Source organism: Galleria mellonella, unplaced genomic scaffold (genome assembly GCF_026898425.1).
Source record: "Galleria mellonella isolate WM207_F2 unplaced genomic scaffold, CSIRO_AGI_GalMel_v1 utg223, whole genome shotgun sequence".
Classification (NCBI taxonomy): domain Eukaryota; kingdom Metazoa; phylum Arthropoda; class Insecta; order Lepidoptera; family Pyralidae; genus Galleria; species Galleria mellonella.
This window is the reverse complement of record NW_026442042.1, coordinates 2,907,527-2,933,448: the sequence shown is the minus strand read 5'-3', so window position 1 is coordinate 2,933,448 and position 25,922 is coordinate 2,907,527. Positions and strand designations below refer to the sequence as shown.

At 36.0% G+C, this 25,922-nt stretch overlaps 1 protein-coding gene across 6 annotated transcripts in view; it reads right to left on the bottom strand.

The window, feature by feature from the left end:
- Positions 1 to 1,728: 1,728 nt before the first annotated feature.
- Positions 1,729 to 25,922, bottom strand: part of LOC113517205 (RNA-binding protein Musashi homolog Rbp6) — a 659,940-nt gene continuing 635,746 nt past the window's right edge. For 2 of the 6 annotated variants that reach the window (XM_052894656.1, XM_031912313.2), the window contains 7 exons: positions 25,685 to 25,769; positions 23,757 to 23,789; positions 22,490 to 22,570; positions 10,170 to 10,235; positions 9,315 to 9,535; positions 6,832 to 6,898; positions 1,729 to 6,666 (listed from right to left, as the gene is read on the bottom strand). In XM_052894656.1, coding sequence (XP_052750616.1) covers positions 6,857 to 6,898; positions 9,315 to 9,535; positions 10,170 to 10,235; positions 22,490 to 22,570; positions 23,757 to 23,789; positions 25,685 to 25,769 — 528 coding nt within the window. In that variant the 3' untranslated portion in view covers positions 1,729 to 6,666; positions 6,832 to 6,856. Of the gene's footprint in view, positions 6,667 to 6,831; positions 6,899 to 9,314; positions 9,536 to 10,169; positions 10,236 to 16,433; positions 16,662 to 22,489; positions 22,571 to 23,756; positions 23,790 to 25,684; positions 25,770 to 25,922 lie in introns of those variants that run through there. The other 4 variants (XM_052894657.1, XM_052894658.1, XM_052894659.1 and 1 more) reach the window with 4 other exon arrangements.

Genomic DNA, 25,922 nt, shown 5'->3' with positions numbered 1-25,922 from the left:
GTTTTTATTTAACTTTTTTGGGGAAACTCCTATTTATGTTATTGATATATTATTTTATACATTTCTACTTATAAAAAGTCTGTAAACTATATTAAAATTCATTCACGATCTTTCCTTGCCATCAAACGTTTTGTGCCAATCGCATGCCAACAATATAATAATGCTTTAACAGATTGGACCAGTTAGGCCGAAAAGAGGTAAATTGCTCCGGTTCCACCCTAAATAGAGTCACGTAACGTATAAGGAGGTTCTGTATTAAAGGCAAAGGTGAGTTTCTAACGGACGGCCTCAAATAAAAGCTAGCAGGCTGCACGAATGGAATTGCCTAGTGAAACACATGTTCGTAAGCTAAATTTTCATTCTATAGTACAGATTTCTCTATGTCCTGTCGTAACATAGTACATAGAGATATCGATATTAGGAGTTCAGGAATGGTAACTAGTACATTTGTGGTTGGATATTGTTTCTAATAAATATTTCGCCTTAATAATCCATTGACGCCCCATTATCTGGATCGATCTTTTCCTATAAAACGAGGATACAACGTTAGCTAAGTGGTATGATAATTATTTTTATTTACATTTTCTCCTCTCTTACACTGGTAAGATACATTAGTGCAAAAGCAAGAAATACACTCGTTTGTCTCATACTGTACCCTGGCGATGAAAAGGAGTAATGATACATTTTTATTCTGTTGTTGCTCAATTTCAATAGATATTAATTAAATGTAGCCTTTGTTAAAATTATCACAGAAATTCTCTAAATGAAATAAGTAACAAATTGAAACACTCAATTAAGTAATGGATTTTTTATCTATGTATTACTATTGGTCATTAGATTGTCTTACGGTCGGTTTAATTATTCGTTTGTTTACATTTTCAAACGATTGGAAAAAAGGAGAAAGTTCTCAATTCGGTTGTATTTTTTTATGTTTGTTATCTCATAACTCCGTCACTTATAAACCGTAGTGGTAAATATTTTTTTTTTATCTGAAAGTATACGCTTTTATATTCTTCATCTTCAATCTCCAATTACTTCCGTATTTGGTTGATATGTTAGAGGGTTTTCAAGTCTGATTGTGTTTACTTTTTTGTGTTGCATGCAGCATTATGTTAGCTACATAGTTTTATATTAATAAGGCTGTCATGAATTTTTTATAGAATGGATCTTCATTGCGATTCATTGGATTCATGGTAATGTAATAGTGATTAAGTTAGAGATAATATGTTATTATATTTGGCTATGCACAAATGCAGTTCATAAACAGCAAATTAGTTTTTACTATACTTTGCATGCGTGGTCTCATATTTCACCTTTAAGTTGAAGTTTTCAACGTAATAACGTAACTACGTTATATAGTTTTAGACTTTGTATATTTTTAGTTATGTATTGATATCATTTAGAAGTAACGATTTTATAAGTATATATTTATTAAAAGATACAACAAATATTTCAGCTTTCGTTACTCAATTCTCCCTGGCTAATCGAAAAGGCACGTAGTATTAATATAGATATTTTAATTAAGACAAATCATACTTACAAATACTTACTTATCCTACTTAGAATTTTCTGGCTGCATGATATACCTAATTAATTACTATGTATTTTGAGAGAATTACTAGTTGAAAATTCTTATACTTCTCATTATTATTGATATTAGAATTTCTCAGATTAATCACTCACTTTTAAGAGATAAGGTTTTTAGGAATAAATAAATAAAACAACTGGTTATTGTTTGAACAATGTCCATATTATATTTATTACCACATACACACGGCACGATGTGAACCTTGTCTTAAATCATTGTATTATAATAGGTATATGTACATTGCACAATGTGTATACATACATCGCCATACACGCGCGCCCCGAGAGGCTGTATGATTATATATCTCATAGTATTATGTACGTTATATAATGTAATATTCCAATAAGAAAGTGCACTGGTGCACGGAATCGGGGCGGCGGACATACCCACCGCTTTTTACAAAACTTTTTGATATTATCATTATTTTAATAAAGAGATGCCGTAAAAACTAATTTATTCATCATTACGATTTATATCCATATTGTATACAGATTCATGTAACATATTATACACGAAGAAATGACGAAAATAATGCGCCGAAACCGCGACGGGACACGTCGCGGATCGTTCGCCTATCGTTATCTCCTTTCTCTAATATTTTAAATGTACATGACACCAAATTCGAACGTATATAAATCCAAATTTATTTTAATGTAAAATCTTAGGTAATTGATTTTTTATTGCTATAGAAAATCAGTCAGCACGCGAAGCACGCAATCGAGAAGTAACCGCGAGAACGAAACCAAGCGGGCGGCGTTGCGCGGGGCGGGACAGGGTGCCGGGGGGCGGGACAGGGTTCGCGAGCGCTAGCGGCCGCGGCCTTCCGCCGTCCGCAGCGAACGGAGCCTGGGTGCCGGAGTCGGCCGCTGGCCTGACCGACGCTCCGGCACGCCCCGCTCCGTGCAGCACACGAGGAAGGCGCGCCCGCCACAGCCCGCCGTGATAAATTCTCATAGCTCTACTCATAGACACGCTCTGATGCTGCAATGAAACAACCGATCGGCTGGGGTCGGTTCGTGCGGAGCCAATGCGCGTCCGGTTCTACGCGAATAAGTATACCTTTGGTCCTTGAAACATTAAGTTGGCCATCGCCGAATATGCAAAGCTACTGATCTATGGCCGCCACAGCGACACTACGAACTTTACCAGTCTGTCACGTTATTAGATTAAAATTAATTATTATCTTTAATAACAATATAAAGTAGATCGAGTGTAAAATAACGTAGAATGTCATTATACAAAATATAATAAATTATCTTTTATAATTTTATTATATATAAGTCGCAATATTAGGATCACAATTAACGAATTTTTAAAATAAATTTGAGATCTCGCTTATCATTACGTAGTCTTTATTCTGATATAGAACACATTTCTAAAATGGTGACTGTAGTAAATCAACTAACGTGTATACGATCAAGCGAGAGGAACGACGCGGTTGCCACAACGACCGCGCGCTTGCATCGGCAACCAAGCGGTAATCGCGTGGGAACCACCTCGTGATGGTGTGGCGACTAAAACACGGGACATATTATTTGGCAGTAAATGCATGGATAATAAAGGGAAAATACTACTATATGAAAATAAAATTCTAAATTATTAAGTAGGTACTTATATGTGAATTTTATTGCTATTATTTTGAGGTTAACGCATCATATGCATATATACAAAAAACAAGGTGGAATATGACGTGAGAGATAACCTCACAATACAGCCCGTGTTAGGTGCCCTAAGGGTGATATACTAACGAAATAACCTCACAAACTCGTATCAACAAACCATAACAACAACAATGAAACTAATCATTCGTCAAGCTAATCCTGATTGCAGCTCGAATGAATCTAATATCGATCAGATGGTATCGACTAAGTGTAGCGCCAAACAATGACCGATTACACGACGCCTTTTAACGAACTAGTCAAACATGTTTGTACTTGTTCAATCTCTTGAACTGAATACGTTTGTACTTTATAGGCCTTCTATTGGCGATCATGATTATATTTTGATGTAACTCACTAATTTAATTTGGAGTATTTTCTATAGAATTTCTTAAAATTAAAAAAATATCATGTCGTTTAGAAATTTTTTGAAAATACCACAAATTGTTTCTTTGATGATTCTGCTTAACAGAGTCCACTATAGGTCTTTCTGTGTACTTTTAGAAGTATAAGGACTAGACTAGATCGTTAAAAAGTTAGCATATAAATGCCTCTGGATCGGTTGTACGTCACGATAATTGACGGTGTCAGACGGACGGCAAAATCGGTCGCGCGTGATACGCCAGTGTGGCGCTTACCTAAACGTCTTTTTACACATGCGGTTAACTATGTATATACAATAATTGTCATTATGTATCGTCTCGATGCAATCGCGGCGAACCGATGGCTTCTCACGAACGCGGCGAAACGAACGTCTCTCACTATGTTTGTTTGTTTGTACTCGTACTCGCACGGGGACAAGCGGCCGTGTGCGCTTTTCCTACATTAAAAAGGTCGGTAAGAAAATATAATTATAGTGAGGATGTGAGAGTGAATGAGACGGCCGACGGCGGCGAGGTGCGCGCGCGCCGCTCCGCCGCCGGCCCGGGCCTAACAATTATAACATCTCATCGTAATAATTAAATATTCTAAGAAAAAATGTCTTAAATACCTATAACACCGTAAATATAAAACAAATAATTACGTTAATTTGTTAGGTATGATATCGATATTCCGACCGTCCTATTGACTTCACACCTTTCGATTTCATTATCAATTTCCTAGCTAATGTTTTTAACAACATAATCGCGGTCGCGTCTCCAGTGGCGTGTGCGGCACGGCGCTCGGCGCTCGGCGCGTTGCCTGCCGCACGTGACCTTCTCAGCGAACGAATTCGGCACGAACGAACAAAAAACGCGAAGCGAGCGCGCCGCCCGGCGACGAGCGCACTCCGTCTAACACTCCATTATTCAATTAACTACATACTCATAAGTAATAAATTACCTTTAAAAAGAATATTGATTTATTTCGTATCATTTTCAATATTTTTTTTTGTAACAGGAAACATTTATATTTATAACGTATTTATATAATAATAGCATTTAAAAGATTGTTTATTATTATTACCTAAAATTTAATACCTAGATTTATAATATTAATGTTTAATTGATGTAGGTAATGAGTAATAATAATAGTAAATAACGAATGAATGCAACCGAGTGCAAGTGTGTAGCGAGCGGTTAGCGTCGGTTGAGTGTATGCGCTTGCGCCGCCGTAGCTACGCGCCACAGTATCTCTACGCGCTGTAGTGGCGCGTAAAGGTATGTAGAACGTTCTACGGCGGTGCTACGCGGGTGACCGGCGCTGCTCCGTGTCTGCTGCAAACTAGACAAAGTGGTCGATAAAATGTCTCCAGTACCTAACGAATATGATTAATGAATTGACGTCATATTTTATTCTATTACCTCGAACCTGCGCCGTTTTATATCTTTTTTTTTTTAATATCCCTGTCTTTTATTTTATTGAATTGTTTGTGACGTGTAGATAACTATACTGTCTGTACGAAATTTTATTGTTAGTATTATTATTTTGATTAAAATTTAAAATACGACTAAGTACGGTGTAGCCTCTCGTATAAATAGGAGGCTTGTAATTTTTTAACAGTGGTCTTATATTACGGTAAATACAATCGTAAGAAACAATGAAATATTTATTACGTAATGCACAAAATTGTTATTTATTTATTTTATTATATAATTACAATACCTACTTTCAAAGGTACAAGATAGAAACGAATTATTATCTTAACGCGATGAGAGATATTGTGAAATGTTCCGACTTAGCTTTCCAAACGTCCCTATGAATCATAAATACGATCATATTATCCTTAGGATAAAATTTTATATCATAATACATAATATTAGAAAGTATGTATACGCGTAACTAACGTAGTCTTATACGGAAGTAATCGAGAAATTTGTTCGCTACTGAAACAGAACAGCCGTTCAAAGAGGTGATTTTATACAATTCGAATTAGGCGAAAATAATTACATTCATAGGTAAAATATGCATAATATATAGTAGTATAATAATTATGTTAATATTTGACATTAATATTAAAAATAGATAGAATAAAATATGTGTTGGTGGACGAGCGAGGAGGCGCGCGGGCGCATGGTCGCGCACCGCGTTATTGTCTCCGGTCTCCAGCCGTCGCGTGTCGCCAGTGGCGCGCGCGCGCGACACGGCCCAACCAGCCTAACTAACTATGCCGCTACCGACCAACTCGACTTTGTACACGTGGAACACGGGGAGGGCCAAGCTTATTGCGTATGTGATCACGTTTCGATACCGCTACAATGGATATCGACTCTGGATAATAAATTATCTTATAAGCTTGCGATTAAAAATGTATAATATAAACGCGCACGGTCGTTATTACGATTCTTACTCACAGTATAATATATCTTTACCTATCGTAACTGTACTTCCGCGCACGTAGAGGACATGTAGTTTTACACCTTAAACTGTAATTTAACTATGAATAATAAAATATTTTAAGACATACCTCCCTGCAATAAAATCATCTAGATGCATTTTATATAATATGAAATGTATTTTTTTGTAGTTTAAATTGTTTAATTATTCTGACAACACATCTACGGTACAGTCGAAGCGAGAAAAATTTGAAAAAATACCTGTTCAATCGATATACTATCTCTCGTTCACACGACAAAAAGTAGATTATTGTTATTTACAATAGAGGGGACGGTGGGGAGGGTGAGTGCGTGGAGGAGTGGGGTGGAGGATAAGGAGTTTGGGAGGTGGGTACGGTGCGAAATTGAAACGCCGCGGTCGACGGATCAGTCCGCGCGGTGGCCGGACGGATGAGGCGACCGTCGCCGCTGTGCGCGCGCCGATGTGCTGTCACGCTGTGCGCCGGCGCCGGCGCGCTAGTACGCTGGCAGCGATAGGCACCGTCATTGGCTAGAGAGCGCTGCGCGCGAGCACGGGCGGGTGGCGGGGCGCTGGAGGAGGATGTGTCTTACGGCGGCCGGGCTGCGCTCGGGGGACGCTACGCGCCGCCACACCGCTCGCCACCTGATACAACATAGTCACTCAGTCAGCGACATTCTAATAGTTCTCAAATGATATTAACTAACTTTCAGTCGTCTAGTAGAATTGCTTAAACTTAAAAAAATATTTCATTTGTATTTCGTTAAAGCTAGAGTGGAATACAAGTACATCGAAAGAAATTATACTTACGTAAAATATTTGTGCTATAACACTTTCAATGATAACCGTTGGTAAAAGCCGCAGGAATCAAGGGTCCCTGAAATGAGGTAAAAATAATTTGTTTAGTTATTTATCAAAAGCGCTAACTTATCTAGAACCTCGATGAAACGAAATGAAAGTTGTAATTTATATTGGAAATTGAATGAGTTTATCCAGTTACCGAGTCATAATTGAATGAGAGTATAAAGCGTTCAGTGGAACATTAACCTCTCTGGGGGCAGATTTAAAGGTAGTAAGTTTGGTATTCGCAGTCGATAGAGCGGTAGCAGTGTTGGTGGTCGACAAAATAAAAACAGTGAGTGGATGAGTTAGAGCAACGCGCGACCGCTACGCTACGGTAATTACACCGCTTGTTCTCCCTGATTTACGGTTATTGCCCGTGGGGCATTCCCGTTACCTAATAAGACCGTTTTACACCCGGGAACCACATGCGCCGGGCCGGCCGACGGCTGGACCGTTCATTCTCTCATTAGCGACGTATTTGTTTTACCCAAGCGATTACGGACGATTGAGTTAATATCCCATCTGATATATGACGCGCCCAAAACAGAAGTGGTTTAGTATAGCTCCACTTCGCATCAATGACTCGATTCGCGGTACAATACCCGATGAGTTATGTCGCTCAACTATAGATTTTGGTACATATAAATTGATAATAACTTGTTTATTGTATAAACGTGTAACCTAATATGGAGCGAAAAGAGGTTTCTCTACTGTAAAATTAAAGAAGCTTTGAAAGTGGTTTGAAAAATGTTCTTGAGATACGAGGACGTGAGGAGTTAAGATCTCAGCAGAGGCGGCAGTGCTCGAGGGCGTCGACAAGCAATGAAGACTGATGGCGTCTCAGGGAAGCAGTTATGGAGCACGGTCGCAGTTTTAAAAAGCCATTACCCGCGGCACTGCACCGCGTAGATTGCCCGCCGCCGCCGCCGCCGCGATCATATTTCGGAACACTTTATAATCGCATCTCTCACGCTTCACTCGCTTGCTAACTTATGGTGATTACGCTTTAAGAGCGACAAGGAAGATCGGTTCCATAATGAGATTGGACCGTCTCGTCTAAAATTTTAGTGTCGTCGACTGCTAATTGCGTCTGCGGTGCTCGCACCATTTTGCGACGGCTATCGAGCCAGCGCCACTCCCTTTGCACTTAATACCTTATTCTTTTATGACTAACTGCTAATTAAATTTTTAACCAGCTCGCTAGATCGTAGAATTTATTCGTTAAAGCCGAACTATCTGGTTGTGAATTGGGTAGCATTATAAATAAACGATTCTCGTTATTAAATTCTAGGGTTAAAGATGATAAGAGAGAAAAAATATATTACAGCATCTCAAATCTCGAATCAAAGACACCGAAGAAAAACAAAACAGAACAAACATTAATTTGAATTCCGTGACAGTTGAAACTTCTCGAACAAGGACAATTTTGAGAATTGCCTTCATTTGGGTCCTACTGAAATAGGCATTTGGAACATGACGTAATAAATGAAAAAAGTTAGAATCAAAAGTTAATAACTTTATCCCATTCATCACGAAATAAAATAAGGTACCGATGAAATTTATTTTATACTTATTATATAGATAATATTATTAACTTCTATCATTTTGTACTTATGGTGTAGTAGATCTTTCCAACCGACTTCAAAAAGAAGGTTTTTAAATCGGTTATATTTTTTTATGTTTCTTATCCCATAACTCCGTCATTTCTAAACCGATTTGGAAAATTATTTTTTCTATTTGAAAATTACATTAAAATAATATTTGAAAACTTATAGATTGGTTCCATAGGGATTTTATCAAAATCGCTTCAGTTATAAAATCAAAATAACTGGATTTTCATTAATTGAAGTCAGTTTTTTTGTGGAACATAATCTTTAATTAAAATTATATATACATTAATTTCTTAATTATCTATTAAAATAGTTTTCATATGTCTTTACATCACTGACATTAAATCAAAAAAGCTATGCTCATACGATCGAAAGTAATAGTTGATGGCCTGATTAGTATTATAATTAATATGCAAATATGTACAAACTAAAATTTAGTAGTTTTTTTTTTAAATTCACACAAAATTCTAAACTAGTAAAATTCTACTTTGGTTTGAAGTGGCGAGTTTCTTGCCCGTTATTCTTGGTTGAAACTACTTTCCAAATTTTAAAATTATTATATGAACTAGTAGAATGCAAAATAGAGATGAGTTTGAAATTAAGCTCAAAATCCTTACTAATATAGGAATAAAGCTTATCTAGTATAGTATTACATTATCTATGCTAATGTTTTTTGTTACTTCGGTGTCTTAGCAGGTAAACTAATCGATGCGAAATTTGGTATACATGTTGTGTGTGGGATGAACAAGGACATAGTTTACTTTTATTTAAATAATTATATGTGGGCAATATGGATGAAGCCGTGGATAAAAACTAGTAACGATATAAAGGTATACTCACTGGGGTGTAATTGAGGGGCGCACGGCTGACTGCGATCGCCGGGAATCCGGAGGGCTGGGGGCTGGCCGCTTGCACGTATCCGACGCTATCGGCCGCAGAACCGTACACATCGAGCGCTGGTCCCGGCGAGCTTGCTGCTGGGAAACCGGCTCTGCCGCCGGCTGCGTGTGGCGACGCTGGTGGTCCGAATCCGGCTGCTGCTGCTTGGTAGTTGTTCATCACTGTGGATATGGCGGTGGTGTGTATTAGACTTTATGTCAATAAGAGAAGTGTGAATAAGTTTTTATTGCCTTTTAATTTTTAGGATATTATTATCATGTAAATTATTTTATTAAAATAATTTTTATGTATGAAATACATACAGGTTGAAATAGAAATCATTAGCATCCTTTTATGACAATGGTTTATTATTGAAGTTTAATATTTTCTCAGAGAAATAGGAATTAAAAAGTGACAAAAAATTTTGAGCTTTTTGTATTAACACGTAGTGTTCAGTTAGTAGGAGATGCTCTGAATGTTTTTATTTGTTTTTATGTTTTTATTTAAAAATGTACAGTTTCTCTGATCCTTAACACTCCTTGAAAAGTATGCTCATGATTTAAATTTCACCCATATTTCCTTTTGTGTAAATTATAAATCATCTGATTTGCTTCCATTAATAAAATAAATGATTATGATGATTATCCTTTTATTAATAAAGTACATTAAACACGAAAAGCGACAACCCATTGAGGTAATTTTTTGACGTATGTTATGTTGAGATAATGATAGTGAGTATGGCATAATTCTCCTAGTAATGTATGATAGGAATGTTAGAGGATCTGGTGAGGAGTGGAGGATGAAGAGCGTCCTCACCTGAGAGCGCCTGCGCGAGCAGCGGTGTGTTGTTGTTCGGTGTGAGTTGGCCGTTGGTCAGGTCAACTGCAAACATACACACGGTTCGCAGTCGCTCCACATACACGTGTGACGCACACACTTGTTAGTGATAGCACGCACACAAATCTATGACTGAACCATCGTTTTTTTAAATAGTAAACTGTCGGCCATCTCTCCTTTATCACCTCATCTTCTCTACATCAATTTAGCATACTGAACGGTAAAGTGACTATCGATGTAATCCGAACTCAATATTAAAGTTCTACAGCGCGGATAAAGTTGAAGCGCGTAAATGCATGAATAATTTAGCCGTAAGAGACAGATGCTGTGCTGAGAAATAAGGACAGCTTAGACTCCCGAGTTGAGATTATGTCGGAACAAAAAAATAACACGTATGTCACGTGCATTCAAATGAAAAAGAGAGCTCGAAGTTTCGCGGGTATAAATCACAGAGGGCGAAAAAACTTTTACAAAATATCCAGTAAATTATCCGACGTGAGTTCTCGCTGGCACGCGGCGGTCTGCTTATTGAATAGGGAAGGGCATTAGCATACGGCGCACGTCGTGGCTTCTTGACGCCATTCTCGAAGACGCACACCGCACCGCTCCGCTTATGGCTTGCGGCCCCGGTCCGCACATAACCAGTGCCAAACTACCTTTTACGCATTCTACACAACGATGCGAATCGAACACTGATATTTTGATAGGCTTTTAATATCATGTACCGTTTTCTTAGAGAACAAGAACCGAAAGTCTTTTCAGTATTCAGCTTCGCTCGGCAACCGCATATATTTTTTGTGAAGAGTAACTCGTTTTTACTAAGACGAAATTCTACATCTCCCCATATTAGTGTACATTCCAATTTTTCTGCTTGCTCATAGTGTCACCATTACCCCTATTGGCTTGTACGACAAATTTTATTTTTGTCAGATGTGCGAGTTATGATTTAGTGTGAAAAATGGACGTCCGAGGTCGCACCAGGTGATTACCGGCCTGCGAGTGACTTTGCAAAAAAAGTACAATATAAGTAATGGAGGATGAATGATAGATGGCGTAGCGGGTAGTCCATCCCGCGTCCGCGGACGCGCTCGCTCGCTCGCTCGTACCACCGCTCGCTTCGCTTGTCGTGAACCTTACTAAAATGCTGACACAATTTAATAACATTACTTTCCGATGTGAGAGGTTATTTATTTGAGGGTCACGGAGTAATAAATAAGAATTTTAGTGGAGGCGCGGACGCGTCTTGCCGTCGTTAATGTATCGAACAGGCAAACTTCATTCTTTTCTCATTACCGAGGTTGAACCAATTTGCGTATTTCATATTGGACTAATTAGAGGTTCAGTTTATCACTTTTTTTTGTTTTATTTAGAAACAGCCATTATTTATATGTTATATTTTACTTATTAAAAACCAGCAACGATTCTTGTTTCTAATGATACCAATGAATGTAAAGAATTAAATTAAAAATGTTAACATATCAAAGTAAAAATAAAAATGTATACGTATTAGATTTAGATTGTTTAATCAATATACGAATAGCGGCGGTTCATTTGACAGTAGCGAGCTACTTCAAAAGCAATATTCAACACACGCATTAACTTTTTTATTACACAACAAACTTTTATGAATGTGTACATGTTTATTCGTCTATACAGGTCGTAAAATTGTATAGAAGTATCTATAGCTGTAGGTAAATGTACAAAAAATGAAACAAAGCGGTTAAAAACGTTTGGTATCTTCTCGATGGTATAGTACGGCTGGTTTCATAGTATATCACAACCAGGTCCAACTAAGTTGTGCGAGGCATGTGCCTGACCTCAAATAATTTATGACTTAAACTATTTACAGGCGAACGGTGTGAGCTCAAGCAACAATATCTACAATGGTCATACGTATCTGTGTCGGACGCGAACTTCCAAGGGTGAACTGCATAGTCATGTTAACACATGCTCTAAATGTAATTTGTGCGTGTAATAGTTTAAGTTTGAAGCTTTGAGCAGTCGAGCAGTTAAAATGAAGTCGCTTGAGTGGAATGAAAATTGTGCTTGTAAATTATGTATATATGAATTTATTTTATGTATTGTGAAATTAAGGTTTTCAGTTTCGTATTTTATGTGACAAATAATATATCGTTATGTTTAGAAATGACACATGTCTAGATTTGTTTGGTTATCTATGATAGACACGAGAGAAAGTTTCAAATTAATAAATGTATTTTTTTTACTTATACATCACATCTGTCTTTGGACTGTTCTAATACTTACTGATGTAAAAACAAATGAGTTGTAATAATTCGTATCCCAAGTGCGTCTCACCTGGGTGGGGAGCACACATTCATCTATGAATTCAGAGACCGTCTTTCTAGAGCTATTCGAACTTTCATAATTGCGAAGTTCGGGGAAACTTAATAATTCTTCTTCAGAAGTAGGATGATGGTCCGACGAAATATTCACGGGGCGTACTCACGTAAGACCCGCCCTTGAGGCAACTGTATTACGTAAGACTTTTTATAACATGTAGCGATGTTCAACTTTGGACAATGAATCACAAAAATTTTACACTAAGAACACCACTTTTACGTTTTCTTTTTTTTAGTAAAAAGCGAAATAAAAAAATATATACTTATTAATTTAAGTAATTACTAATTGATAAAATTATTTAATAATATAGGCAGAAGAAAGACATTATATTTATTAAGTACTTACAAGACTTAAATTGTATACCTACAAAAACTTTTGCAATATCTCATATAAAATTAATAATATCGCGTCTTTTGGCTTCAATTTAATTATTTATTGTTCAATTTTGCAGAAAGACATAATTAAAAGTTTATTTTAATATAAAGTAATGGCATTAGGCCGTGACACAAATTCGCATTATGAAAAATTTAGGGGCATAAAAATGAAAAAAATGGATGTACAAAGTTGAAGTTTGAGTAAAAAATATACACTGCGAGATAGGTTACGAGCACCCATTAACGAAGTTCAGTACGAAAATGGTCCCGTATATAAAAGGTGGGTGTTCCCATCCCTCACCTACAAGATCCTAATACTTCATTTCGCACTTGGCACGATTGAAATGTTTTATTTGGACGTTTGCTGGGTATCCCTGTTGCCGCACACGTCTCGTGCCGCCCAAAACGTATATTTAATAGACGCCATCAATAACTCGCCGCGAAGATGATACGTTTTCGGTGGTTTTCGATCGTTTAGCTGGCACTTATCTCAATTGCAAATTAATCGAATTTCTATGCTAGTTCTTGCTGGCCGACACGCACACGCCGCGCCCATTTGTAATTCAAAGAAGGAGCGCTGTTTTTTCTTGTGTGAGTGTTTTAGTGCTTCTTGAGATTTTCAGTTTCGACTCTACGAATCATTGTTATGCTAATCACGTGATGGCTCGCCGTGGTTCAGTCATAGAAAAAGACATTAATAGGAAACATGTAAAGCGATATTAATAAAAGCAAAACGAAAACTGAGAAAATACAAATATCCGAAAGACACTTTTAAAGAGAAAAATTTAAAACATGTCTACTGATAACTAAAAACTCTTCACTTAATAAATTACAGTACTACCCATGTAGTCAAATTATAAACGCGGATTATGTCCGCTTACATCTACATTTAACAACTACAAGTAGAAATTATCACATTTTTACTAATCTATATAAACTTTTTGTTTCATCTATACTAATTGCCAATTTGTATAATTATAATTGTTTTAGTATAATTCTATTGTATATTTACGTTTCATCTAAGGCACGAAATGTATAAATAACAATTATAAGAAAAACTATTCTATAATTAAAACCTTAAAATTAAATAAAATTACATACGAATACTATAAAAAGAGTTTGCACCACCAATCATATAATATAACTTTACCACCAAGTCTATTCTATACGCTTACAATTCCTACTGTCTTATAGACAAAGCATCTTAAAGACCTACTATAGTTTAACATTTTTTAAAACAATATTTATTTTGTACTAATTCTGAAGCTTTTCTATTACAGATAAAATTCAATGTCACCCGAAATAATTTCCAATTACTATACTAGTCTATTTGATAAGACTTCTAATTGAAATATTGACATTGAATATATAAAATCTACAAAACCAGCCTAATCTTTCTCTTCATGGCCTACTAAATTTATCTGTCTATTCTAATATCTATTAAAGTTTTGCTACATTTTACTAATTTACATTTTAACTCTGAAATCGCTATTCAAATTCTACCAATTTTAGGGTCTTACTTAAATAAAAATCTTTACAACAATTTTGCACACATTGTTACCTACGCTATTCTAAATGTTTAAAATATTACGTTTTATGTAAATTGTATTATGTTCAAAAATAGAAATTACTCGCCCTATTCTTGAAGCGGACGGCACACTCCATTCGCCAAACTGTAGTTCTTGTCACAGACTTTGGGCACATTATGTAAAATATGCTATTTACAAATAGTGCTAAATATAATAGTAATAAATCCTTTGTCCCCAGTTCGACCATGTCGAACATTTGGCGATCAATTATCGACCGTTGGGATAAAGGAATTAGGATGATTGTCGTCGAACAACTAACTCGACGGCATGCAGGGGAAAAGGACTTACTATGCGCACTTCGGATGCACTGCGTGGGATTGTGCACTCAATTGGGCACTAACTAGAAGAGATTAGTATGCTAATAGTATCCATTATGGTATCACCGACACACTCGCATTCGGCGAAATTCTACTATAAAAGTTTATGGTCGATGGAGCTCGCTAGACTAGCGTTTTATAGTCAAAATCTATAAAATAAAACACTATCTAAATTAAAATGATAAAAAACAAAAAGTTCTGACCCATCCAAACAGCACTCGTCTAATCAACGATGGATCATCGAATGCTATAGAGGAAACTATAATAACTAGTATTTACATGATTAACTAAGAAGTGTAGATTAGCGCGGAACGAGGTCGCGCCGAGCTCCGACCTAAGCAACAAGCACTAAACGTAACAGTTACTAACACAATTAACGGTCAAATATCTTAAATTACAAATGGAGTTGGCACTGTTCGCGACACGCGGCCGCTCGCCGCCTCGCCAGCTAATTATTTGGACTCAAACCGACGGTCGTACGATCCTTTAACGGATTTTGTTTCAGAGCTCTAATTTGTCGTAAATTTCTTTACTCATTTTATGTCTCGCGTGAAAATTACGAATTTTGTGTGACATGTTAGACTCAGTAATTCTATTTTAAAAAGTCGTAACGGCGAGTGAAACGAGCTAGACAAGAGTGCAAGTGAGAACTTAGAACTATGCAAAATAGTTGTGTGGGCGTCTGGTTCGCGGGTTGCATTCTGAGGGCGGGGGCGTTGAATGCGAGGAATGTTGGACATGCGGCGGCGGCCCGGCCGCGGTCGCACGTGCCTCCACTGGGGCAGCACACCACCGCTCGGCGTCACTGATGCTATGAAAAATTGCGGTAATGTCGCCCCAACGTCGTACATGCACGGGCTTACCGGCTGGCTGTGCAGGGGCGCGTCGCGGACACCACGCTGCATGTGCCGCGTTGGATGAGTCAGAAAAACGAAAAGTCAAAATTAAAATACATTAGGAACGCAAAGGGAACCGTACGAAATACGATTGGTTTATGAAATAATCAAACTTTCATCGCACGCTAGCCAACTCCACGCTAACACACTATCTCTTCCAGTTTATTTCGGTCGCAATCGATATGCGAACGAATGGAAAATAAGCGAGGCTGATCGACCTCGATTTCTAAACGATCAATTGGACAATAAACGATAAAACGTTTTGCTTATACAACGGCAATTTCCTTTATTTTAAAATATAGCGGCTTCACAATATCATAAACTTATGATTAATGATATAAGACGATATGTCGGAACAGCGATAAGAACAATATAAACCTTATGATTAAAAAATATTCTTAATACATTATGAATTTGACACATGGGTTACATTATTAATTTTATGAAGAGATTTGTGCATAACCTACATTATTTTAACTAATGTTATTGGAATTACTTCCTGAGGGATACCGCAACGTAATATTTTTTTTTCATTGTAATATTGAAAATTAAAACAATTCGGTATCGGGCTATATGGGCAAACCTAGTCGGGCATTTGGCAACACGCATCTGTGAATTCGTGCAATTTCGAGCTAACTAGCTTTGTGACATTGCATTCCTTGTTTGGGATCCGAAAGGGAGTCGAGGGCATAATACCAAAGAGCTATTCGCTTTAGAAAAGATTTATTTGTATTCGTAAGAAATTCCGGGAGCCGTTAACGGGTATTCCGGGCGAAAGAGTGGTAAAGTGATGGCGTGGGCGTCGTGGTCGCGTTGGCGCGTCGGTCCGAGGCGCGAGGGCTTTACGAGCTCTGCCCGAGCACCCCTGGCCCAGGGCTTACGTACTCCGCACCGACCAAGAGACGACTTTCCGGTGGTATAACTCCCACTAAACCTGCGGCAACAAAATAAAAAAGCTACAAAGCCGGCTCCGGAGGGTTCCGCCAACACAACCGCGCTTATATAAATAAACACTCGGAAAGTGTCTCGAGAAACGAACGAATCAAACGGAACCCTGGCAAATACTCAGTCAAAATTAACATCAAAGAAAAAAAAACAAAAGTTATAAAAAATATCATTACGCCGAGGAATAGTGGAAAAAAGAAGAACAACGCCCGAAGCTCCACTCATCGAATCTTTATGGGGAAACTTGGAATTGATAGTTTCCTGTTTACTGTTTTCGGGCTATTTAAAATTGTTTGCACGCATAGACACGGAATGATGGACTGCTTTTACTATGTTTTCGAATTAAACTTAACCCTATTTATATATCACGCACAGTCACGATGCAGGGAACTGGGGTCATTACGTGTTATTCCGAGTATTGAATCGATCATCAAAATTGTATCAGGAACATGGTGTTATTTACTGAATAATTCATACGGTATTAGTATATCTTAACACGCAATAGATCACGTTACATGGAAAACATCAATTTGATTGCCCGACCTTTAATTATGTCCACAAATTACGTTTATACTTAGTATAAAATTTAAGCGCTATTTAATGTTTTATTACGAGTTTTTATGACAAATTGGATTGAATAACGGTGTATCATTTGATACAGTTAATCGTATAAACTTACATTAAGCAATATAATATTTTAAGCTTATATGTATAACTAGTTTAGAGGATGGCGATAAGGACGGTCGCACACATAGCGATTGATGATCGAATGTTAACTTATAGTTACGTAATAATTTTGATTATCTTAATTTTGAGAAATAATTATTGCGAGGTGTCTTTATGAAGCAGCGGATTATTGCTAGATGCTGATTGCCCCTTGTATCAACATTGGGATCAGACATTTGGCAACGTTTTGCCATTACGTTTAAAATTACACTGGATCGCATTATAATAACAATAACACGAAGAAGATAGCATAAAATATGTGCATCCAAAAATATGTAACAACAACAATAAATTTATCAATAACATTATTAATTACGCAGTGTAAATATAAAATATAATCGAGAAATAACTATTAAATTAAAATTACATATTATATAATTACAGCAAATATATTTAATAAGATATTAAAATAATATTTTTTCAAGCTCGATGTTAGGTTCATATTTTTTACAATCACAATGAAACAATGAATTAAAAATCTAAACTAATGCTATGTTTAATGATAGACTACGCAAATGAAAATCTAATTGTTGGTTGATACTCATCCTCTAAACTTAGTAATTTATGAAATTAACATCTAATCGTCTACTGTTCTTAACTATCTAATTGATATCTATTTATTATTTATCCTTAGATTTAATACTTCTGTATTATTGACTGAATACAACACACGATTTTTAAAATATTGTTTATACGCAGGTCATAATTATTTTCACTTGATAATCTTTTTTTTTATTATGTTTGAAGAGTCTAGTGCAATTCTCGTGGTGTGCTGGTGTGTGTTACATTATTTCTTAATTTATGTAGCAATTTCAGGAAATACCTTCTTAATGCTCACTTGTATGATTTGTTAAGGAATAATGAAAGCTAAGGTTTATTTTGAAAGACTAAGGTTTAGTTTGTAAGATCCAAAGGTTTCTCTAATATATAAATTAATCAGTTCCTAAATTGAAAGTTGACGCAGATATATATATTTTGCAATCTGAAATAATTTATTTTGTAAGTAACAAAAGAAATTATTTCATTATTTTATAAATAAATATGTATATGCCTATCCCAGGAATGTATTATATATAATATAGTAATAATATATTAATTTATGTCTCCTCACAAATAACTTAAATTTAAAAATGAGGTATTTAAGATAAAATTAAATATATGTATATATGTGTTGAACATAAATTTCAAGAATGTATTTAATTTCATAAAACAATTCCCATAGACTTTCTGTTCCATCTTGTTGTTCACTGCTAAATATAGATTTCTCCCACACCACAAGGAACAATATTGAATCTCCTATGTACATATCGTTCAGTGTATGATGTCGTCTATGAAAGCGTTTGTTTTTAAGGGGTTTTGTCTATAGAATTTTCAAACGGATGTCGTGATTTCGTGTAAAACTAATTAGTGAATTTTCCTAAATAAAATAATTGTAACAATGTATTAACGAGAATATTTGAATAAGGTTACAATGGTTACAGTGAATAAAATACGCCATTCGTGTTGACACGAAAGAGCGATATCAATTATTTAAACATGATGCTGTTACATGTGAATCAGTTTGTACTTATCATTAATAATGATCATATAGATATGTTCAAATTCCTCTTTATTAAATTCGATGGTCTACTATTACAATAAATCTAATATAACAATAAATATAACCACAGAATACCTGACTGACTGGTAGAGCATGTCTACAGTATTAAGTCTGCCTTTTGAATAACATTTTGATTTAATTACTTAATAAAGTTTAAATGAATAAATATTAAAACTTCATATTTGAAAAATATTATAAAAATTTAAGCGCTTGGTCTAAATTCATTTTAAAATTCAAGACAGAACGTATATTTTTTTTCAATTTACTATTACCATTTTGTTATACCGTAAAACAAGATAGATCTTACTTATTACCATAATCAACTTGAAATTATAATTATAGGTAATCTGAGATTAATTAGTTCATTTCTGTTTTGCATAATTATCATATTCAAATAACCATTAAGGTTGATTGTTATGACACGTACGAAGTATAGAGAATTAATATCGAAATTAATTTGTCAATATATTCAACCTGTTATACTATTTCATCTATCTATTGTATCTACTGGTACTGTTTAAAATGTTTTACAACATATCATATTATATATAAATTATATAGTGAGATCATTTATAAATTTTTGCTCATATTTATAGCTGTAAGTCATATATATGTTCCTAATAATTTGATACTGTAAACCCACCAACAAATATTTTATTGTTTATTATGTATATTATTTTTATTGTATAAATCATCGCGTTGTATTCAGTTTACCTATGTCCTATTGAAATCCAAACACTATTTACTCATCTATATAGAGGACATCTAAATATCATATACTGACGCTATAATGCTGTACTGTTATTACTATGCCGCTAATAATGTTAACGGCTAAAGAGTAAGAGTGAGAAAGAGTTCAAAAAATCTATACCTATCTTTATACTAACTATACCAAAACTACAAAAAATCCCTTCGGTCTATTACTATGATCTTTAATCATTAAGATCACAAAAATTCTATTTTAATTTTCTAAATATCAACATTTATGTGATACATACCATCATCAAATACGTGATATTATTGGAACGCTTGCATTTATTCTCGTATCGTTTTCGATTGACGAATCATAAATGGGTTGAAATAAATACTAAAGTTATTGGCAAACGTAGTGCGAACTACGTTTAACTACATCGCTGCAACTGGATTATTTGCCGAGTGAGTTGAAGCACTTCATTATATTGCAAATGCAATCCAGTTGCTATAAAATCACGAAAAAGTTACGTATAATTTAATATTAACTCAATTTCATTAGAAAATAACAAAGTTGTTTATATTATACTTTCAAAAACTGTCTTCTATCCGATTCTGGCAGTACGTGTAGCCATTTTCTAAATTAAAGGAACATACTATTCTTAAATAAAAGCTATTCCCCTAATGCTCCTTGTCGGTCGCATCACCGCCGCCACATTTTGACATAGTATCATCAGATAAAACAATTACATGTCTTGGCATCAATGTAGATAAACAATAACCATGCTAGTATCACTTTATTATCTGTGGCACAACTTTGCAAAAAGTAATAACGAAGTCACAAAAACAAGTATTTCACGCGCCACATCCAGGGCAGATACTATTGAGATATTAATATTCAAACCATGATATTTAATTAACCATTTGCGACCGGATACATCGGGGTATAATTTATGGTGGTCTAAATATTGGTGATGTAGATGATGTTACCAATAAGCTGGAAGCGGCGTCGGCTGAGGAATGCTAATGGCCAAATGGGCGCACATTAATTGTGGCGGGGCAGCGCGCCGGCGCACAACGTACGCACGTTGCGGTCATATAACCAGCCACCGGCAAGGAACCGGATTTTCGTGTGCGGTAAATTCACATGCTGAATTTCAGACGTGGCCTGTGTGTTAAAAATTAAACAATAGGTCTGTATTTTCTGTAAATGGCCTACGAAAAGTTACGCGGAGAAATGTGTAGGAGAGTTTTTATTCTGCAAGCCTACATATTTTCTTAATACCGTTTTGCCCAGTACGGTTTTAGGATTCTTTAGTTCGAGTGTAGTTTTTGCACGAGACAAGCACATCATAGTAGATTCCGTTCGTAGTACTATAGAATTCTCTTTTTGTTACATGACTCGTTTGTTCTAATGGGAGTAATTAAAGAACTGCTCCATTGTTCAATTATATTTACAATTGAACTACGATCCACAATGGTAAACCTTTTTGTTGGAGCTAGAAACGTTTGTCTCGCGTGTCGTAAAACGATCGCTCGATAGTAATTACTTGAAACAATTTAAACGACAAAGGAAGTCTTGACCAATCGCCGACTATACTAAATATAGTAGCATTACGATAAAACAGAACTGCGATTCACTTAAATTTAACTCGCTCGATTACGAATTTCCAATAATTTCTGATTTCATTTACGTTTGACTGAAAAAATATGCGGTTTGGGTTTCCGCCACGAAAAAGTGGAAAGCCAAAGCTTAGTGGCGTAATTATGGTGGAGCGGAGGCAGCTCAAACACAGAGTGTGGACAAATAACGAGAAGAGTATTTGTGCAGCTGTGCCATGCCGCGCCTCTTACCTAACCCCGCTTCCGCCTACGCTCCGAATACATATCTATATATTCCATACTTGTATATATATGTATTGTTGGTTTAAAAAGAATGCAACAAATTTAAAAATGATAATTGTTCTGCAAAAATTAACATTCTAGTCTCATTCACGGGATCGACTAGAAGCCTCCGGTGGACTACTTTTAATTAGTGAAAATTCTTTTGCGTACGCCCCGCGATTTACATAGAAGTCACCACAAAAAGGACGTCACTTTTTCAGTACTTTTGTTTGAATCTGTTTAAATCTCTTTTAAAAGCTTTCTCTGTTAATGAGAAGTGGGTGATGGTGCAGTAGTAGATGAGGGCGAGAAAGGGCGAAGGGAGAACTGAGACACGAGGCGAGGCGCGGCGGGGGGAGACCCGAGGCGAACGCGGTATTTGCGCTAGAGTATTTGCCCGACGCGTAGCATTTGAGAATCGTTAGGGCGAATCATCTGTAAACATAGAGCGCTCGCAATTGGCCGGATTGTCTCGACAAAATACTGAAGATAAACAATAAGCAGCACTTCTCAAAATATGGACGTTTTGTAATTGACGGCGTGGCGTTTATCTAGATGGTTCAGTCATTGTTAGAGGTGTTAACTTGTTAGTAAAGTTGTTAGTGTGAGTTCACACGAACTTTTGTTATAGGAGAAGTTAGTTGAAATGGGAAGTTAGGTGACAGTCACCATAGTAAAGGAGAATAAGCGTATGCATTGTAATTTCTGCATATAAGCGAATATGTTATTAAGCGAATCTGTGCCGAGTATAGGACGTTAGCGATTAGTGGAATGCATTGCCGTGGCGCGAGTTCACAGATGCATGGCATGTACATTGTAAACCCCGCTGAGCTCGAGCGGGTGGTATGGCAGGAGTGTCGCCAGGTGGTGGTAGTGATTGCCGGACAGTTGGTGGTGCAAGCTCGCCAGGGGATTACCTGCTGGGTACGGTAGCCCGAAGCTAGGATAGCCCGAATAGCTACGTCCTGCCGCGTACGCGGCGTATGCTGCGGGAAAACCTGTACAACAAATAATCAATAATTAATATATATACAATTAATTATTATAAAATTAGTATCTATTAAAAACAGTAGTAGTTAGTAGTCAATTGACATGCTTTTGTATTTTATATTAGTTTATTGTCGCATAGCTGATACTGATTCATTGGTCGATATAAATATTTGGTATGTAACACATGCCCCTCTGGCCTCATTCTAAAATAGAGCCGTCACATAGAAGGTAGGAAAGTACATCGCACTCGACTGGTACGACACTGCTTTGGACAATGTCCAGCGGGTAATATTTTGTAAACATCGTTTAATGTAGCGCAGTCCAAGTAGACTAACGGCGCCTTTATATAGTAGTAAGAGATACCTACTGTACTAATAAACAAACTTACTTCATTATCAAATAAAAACATAACTAGTATTTTAGAACATGACATTAGTAACTACATTGAAACAAATAGTACACAATTCGTATTGAATTTTCTGTCACCCGACTACGGTATTATGAAGGCAATGTATGCCATTTGACGTTGAAGATGACTAAATCGATTTCGACAAATGTGATGGCATTGAGTTTGCATAACTCATAGAATGGCCCTTGAAGTGAAAGAAAATTGAATTTAAATTAAACTTGTAAAATGTCTAAAACAAATTCATAGCTTTAAAAATATAAGAACCCATGTTAGTGGAATATACCAAAGAACAAATTTAATTAAAAAAAAATTATGAAAAATAAAAAATGAATGAATCTTATGTAGTCGGGTTTACTGAAGTCATGATATTTTACCCATCAACATGTAATAAAAATATGTATATTGTACTATCGGTTCCTATAACAACATGAAGTTTGTTAAAATGTAAAATGAATGATGGCCGAACGGTGAACATCGGTAGACACTATTACTACAGCATACCGGATGGATCGTTTATCACATTATTGCCAATCAAAATAGTGTATCTGTCAGCCCATGTAATCCATCATATGCTAGACGGACATACCTACAACGCGACCGTATTATCCCTTAATTGAATGCATCGACACCTAACACTTTAAGTAAATTAACTAGGTAATTGATAACGCCATGAGCAGTTAGAATAATTAGATCTATCAAAGTGTTTGTTAATAATGACCTGACAGATGCAGGAATGACAAGGGAATGAAGTGACTTTTTAATAAAAAAAAAGTGATTGAACTTACCATCAGGAAGAGCACCCAATGACCACATGAAATCTAGAAATGTAAAAACATTTACATAAATCGATCGATCCTTATATCTTACATTTACATGTGTGTGTTTATTTTTGATGTTTAAAATAGTGATGTGCCGTGAGACACTATTTTGCTTGGCGAAGTTTTTATACATATAGTGAGTATATGGTCAGATATATACTTAATTTATGTTTATATATGAGCATTCAATATTACTAATATTCTACAATCAAACATTTTCTATATTGGCTTTATAATAATGGGGTATGTTAGTGCTTTTCATCATTGCGGACAATGATGTAAAAAGTTTACATGTTAATCTATTCTACACATGGTTAGTCTAAAGCTAAACATGTTAAACAAACAGACGTCTTTAAATATTTTAGAAATGATATTTATTAATCTAATACTACTGATACCTACATAATAAGTTAATACAATTAATTCTATTAGTTAACGAGAGCTACTTGAATACAAAAAATTTTGAGTGTATTATATGAACTTACTGTTAAAGTAACAGTACCAGTTAATAATGATGTATAGGAATAATTACAACTAAATAAAACTAATAGTGAACATAATATTTGGTCCTAATTTGGCATTGCACAATATATAAATAATATGTAAAGAGTAAGGATTCAAATAAAATAAATTGATTACTATAAACACACAAAATATTAAAGACATTAAGTACCTAGACTAGTATAATATAATCATTAATCTTACAATAATTATATATAATTGAAATAAAACATTTGTCTAAAGATCTCACAAACTCATATAACATCCAAAGATAATAGGTACCTCTTTCATCCACTGATAACATTTTTTGAAAAGCCGACATCAAACTGTAAAACTATTAATTGTAAAAAGCTAAAGAATAAATATCACATACGAAAATAGATTTCATATTAATTTCACCAATTGTTTATTTGCAATCAATGATATAACTAAAAATTATTTCGCTAAACTGTTCATTTATATTATGGATGGATATGTAGCAAAATTGGCAAGAATCAGCAGAACCGACAGGCTCTTATTGTATACTCCATTTTAAAAATCTACTTAAAAATAATGTTAATACCAGGCTCTGAACTATATTTCTATCTACCTATTTGTAAATCAAACCGAATTAAGCACCTACTACCTGGTAGAAAAATATTCATCTCTATCAACCCTACGTAAAATTGTTCCAGTTTTCTTCTACTATTCATTAACAAATATGATATTTATGTGAATTATTATAATGTAAAATAGTTGAGTCTATAGCATTACTAATTTACGTTTGATACACATTTCGAAAATCTGCTATCTAACTGACTTTCTAATGGAAATTACTAAAAATAAGACACTTTGGATATTATCAGTTTCCTTAATGTACATTGTAAGATTCGTATCATTGGCAGGGTAGGGAAGAGTAGGAATGTAAAAGAAATCAGGAATGAATAGGATAAGGTCGCCAGCGCAGCATATAGAGGAATGCAATAAAGATGCAATAAAAATTAAAGGAATATAATTATAAAAGCGTATATGTGTCAGACACATAACTTAGAAAGGGTGATGAGGGTGCTGTTGGAAGAGAATTGCGGATCAGAGAGGCAAAGGAGTGGGCAGAGTGGTGTGAGTCAGAGGAGAATATAATGCTGGAATATCCAGTGCATGAGCACCCAGTAGTTCAGAGACAGAATAGGCGAGTGGAGGAATGGTAAGAGGAGCAAGCGCGGGGCGCGGAGGCCTCGGAGTGGGACGAAGAGCGGCTAGAGCACGACGGTATGCAGCTGCATGCGCGGCCCCGGCAGTTGCAGAGCCCCCGCCCGCGCCTGCTACAAGAAGCTGCGCTGGTGCATGGACAGGGTAGGGGGTATATCGGACGCCACCTGCCACGCCAGCCGCTACGGCGGTACCTAGCAACTCACCGTACGCGCCGCGACCGGCGGCTCTCGTCTTTGCCAAGTTCGCTGGGAGCATTACTTCTTTTGGTTGTGCTTTTTTGCATTCCACCTGAAACAATGAATCGAAATTGAATTGTCTTATTTTGTCTGTTTTCTAGTGTCAAGAGCTTCTAGAGCAACTTCGTTATACATGAAGGTCTTTATTGTGGCTTGTGGTGCAAAAATAATTTCAAAATTCAGTGATTTAGGCTGGGATTTGGCA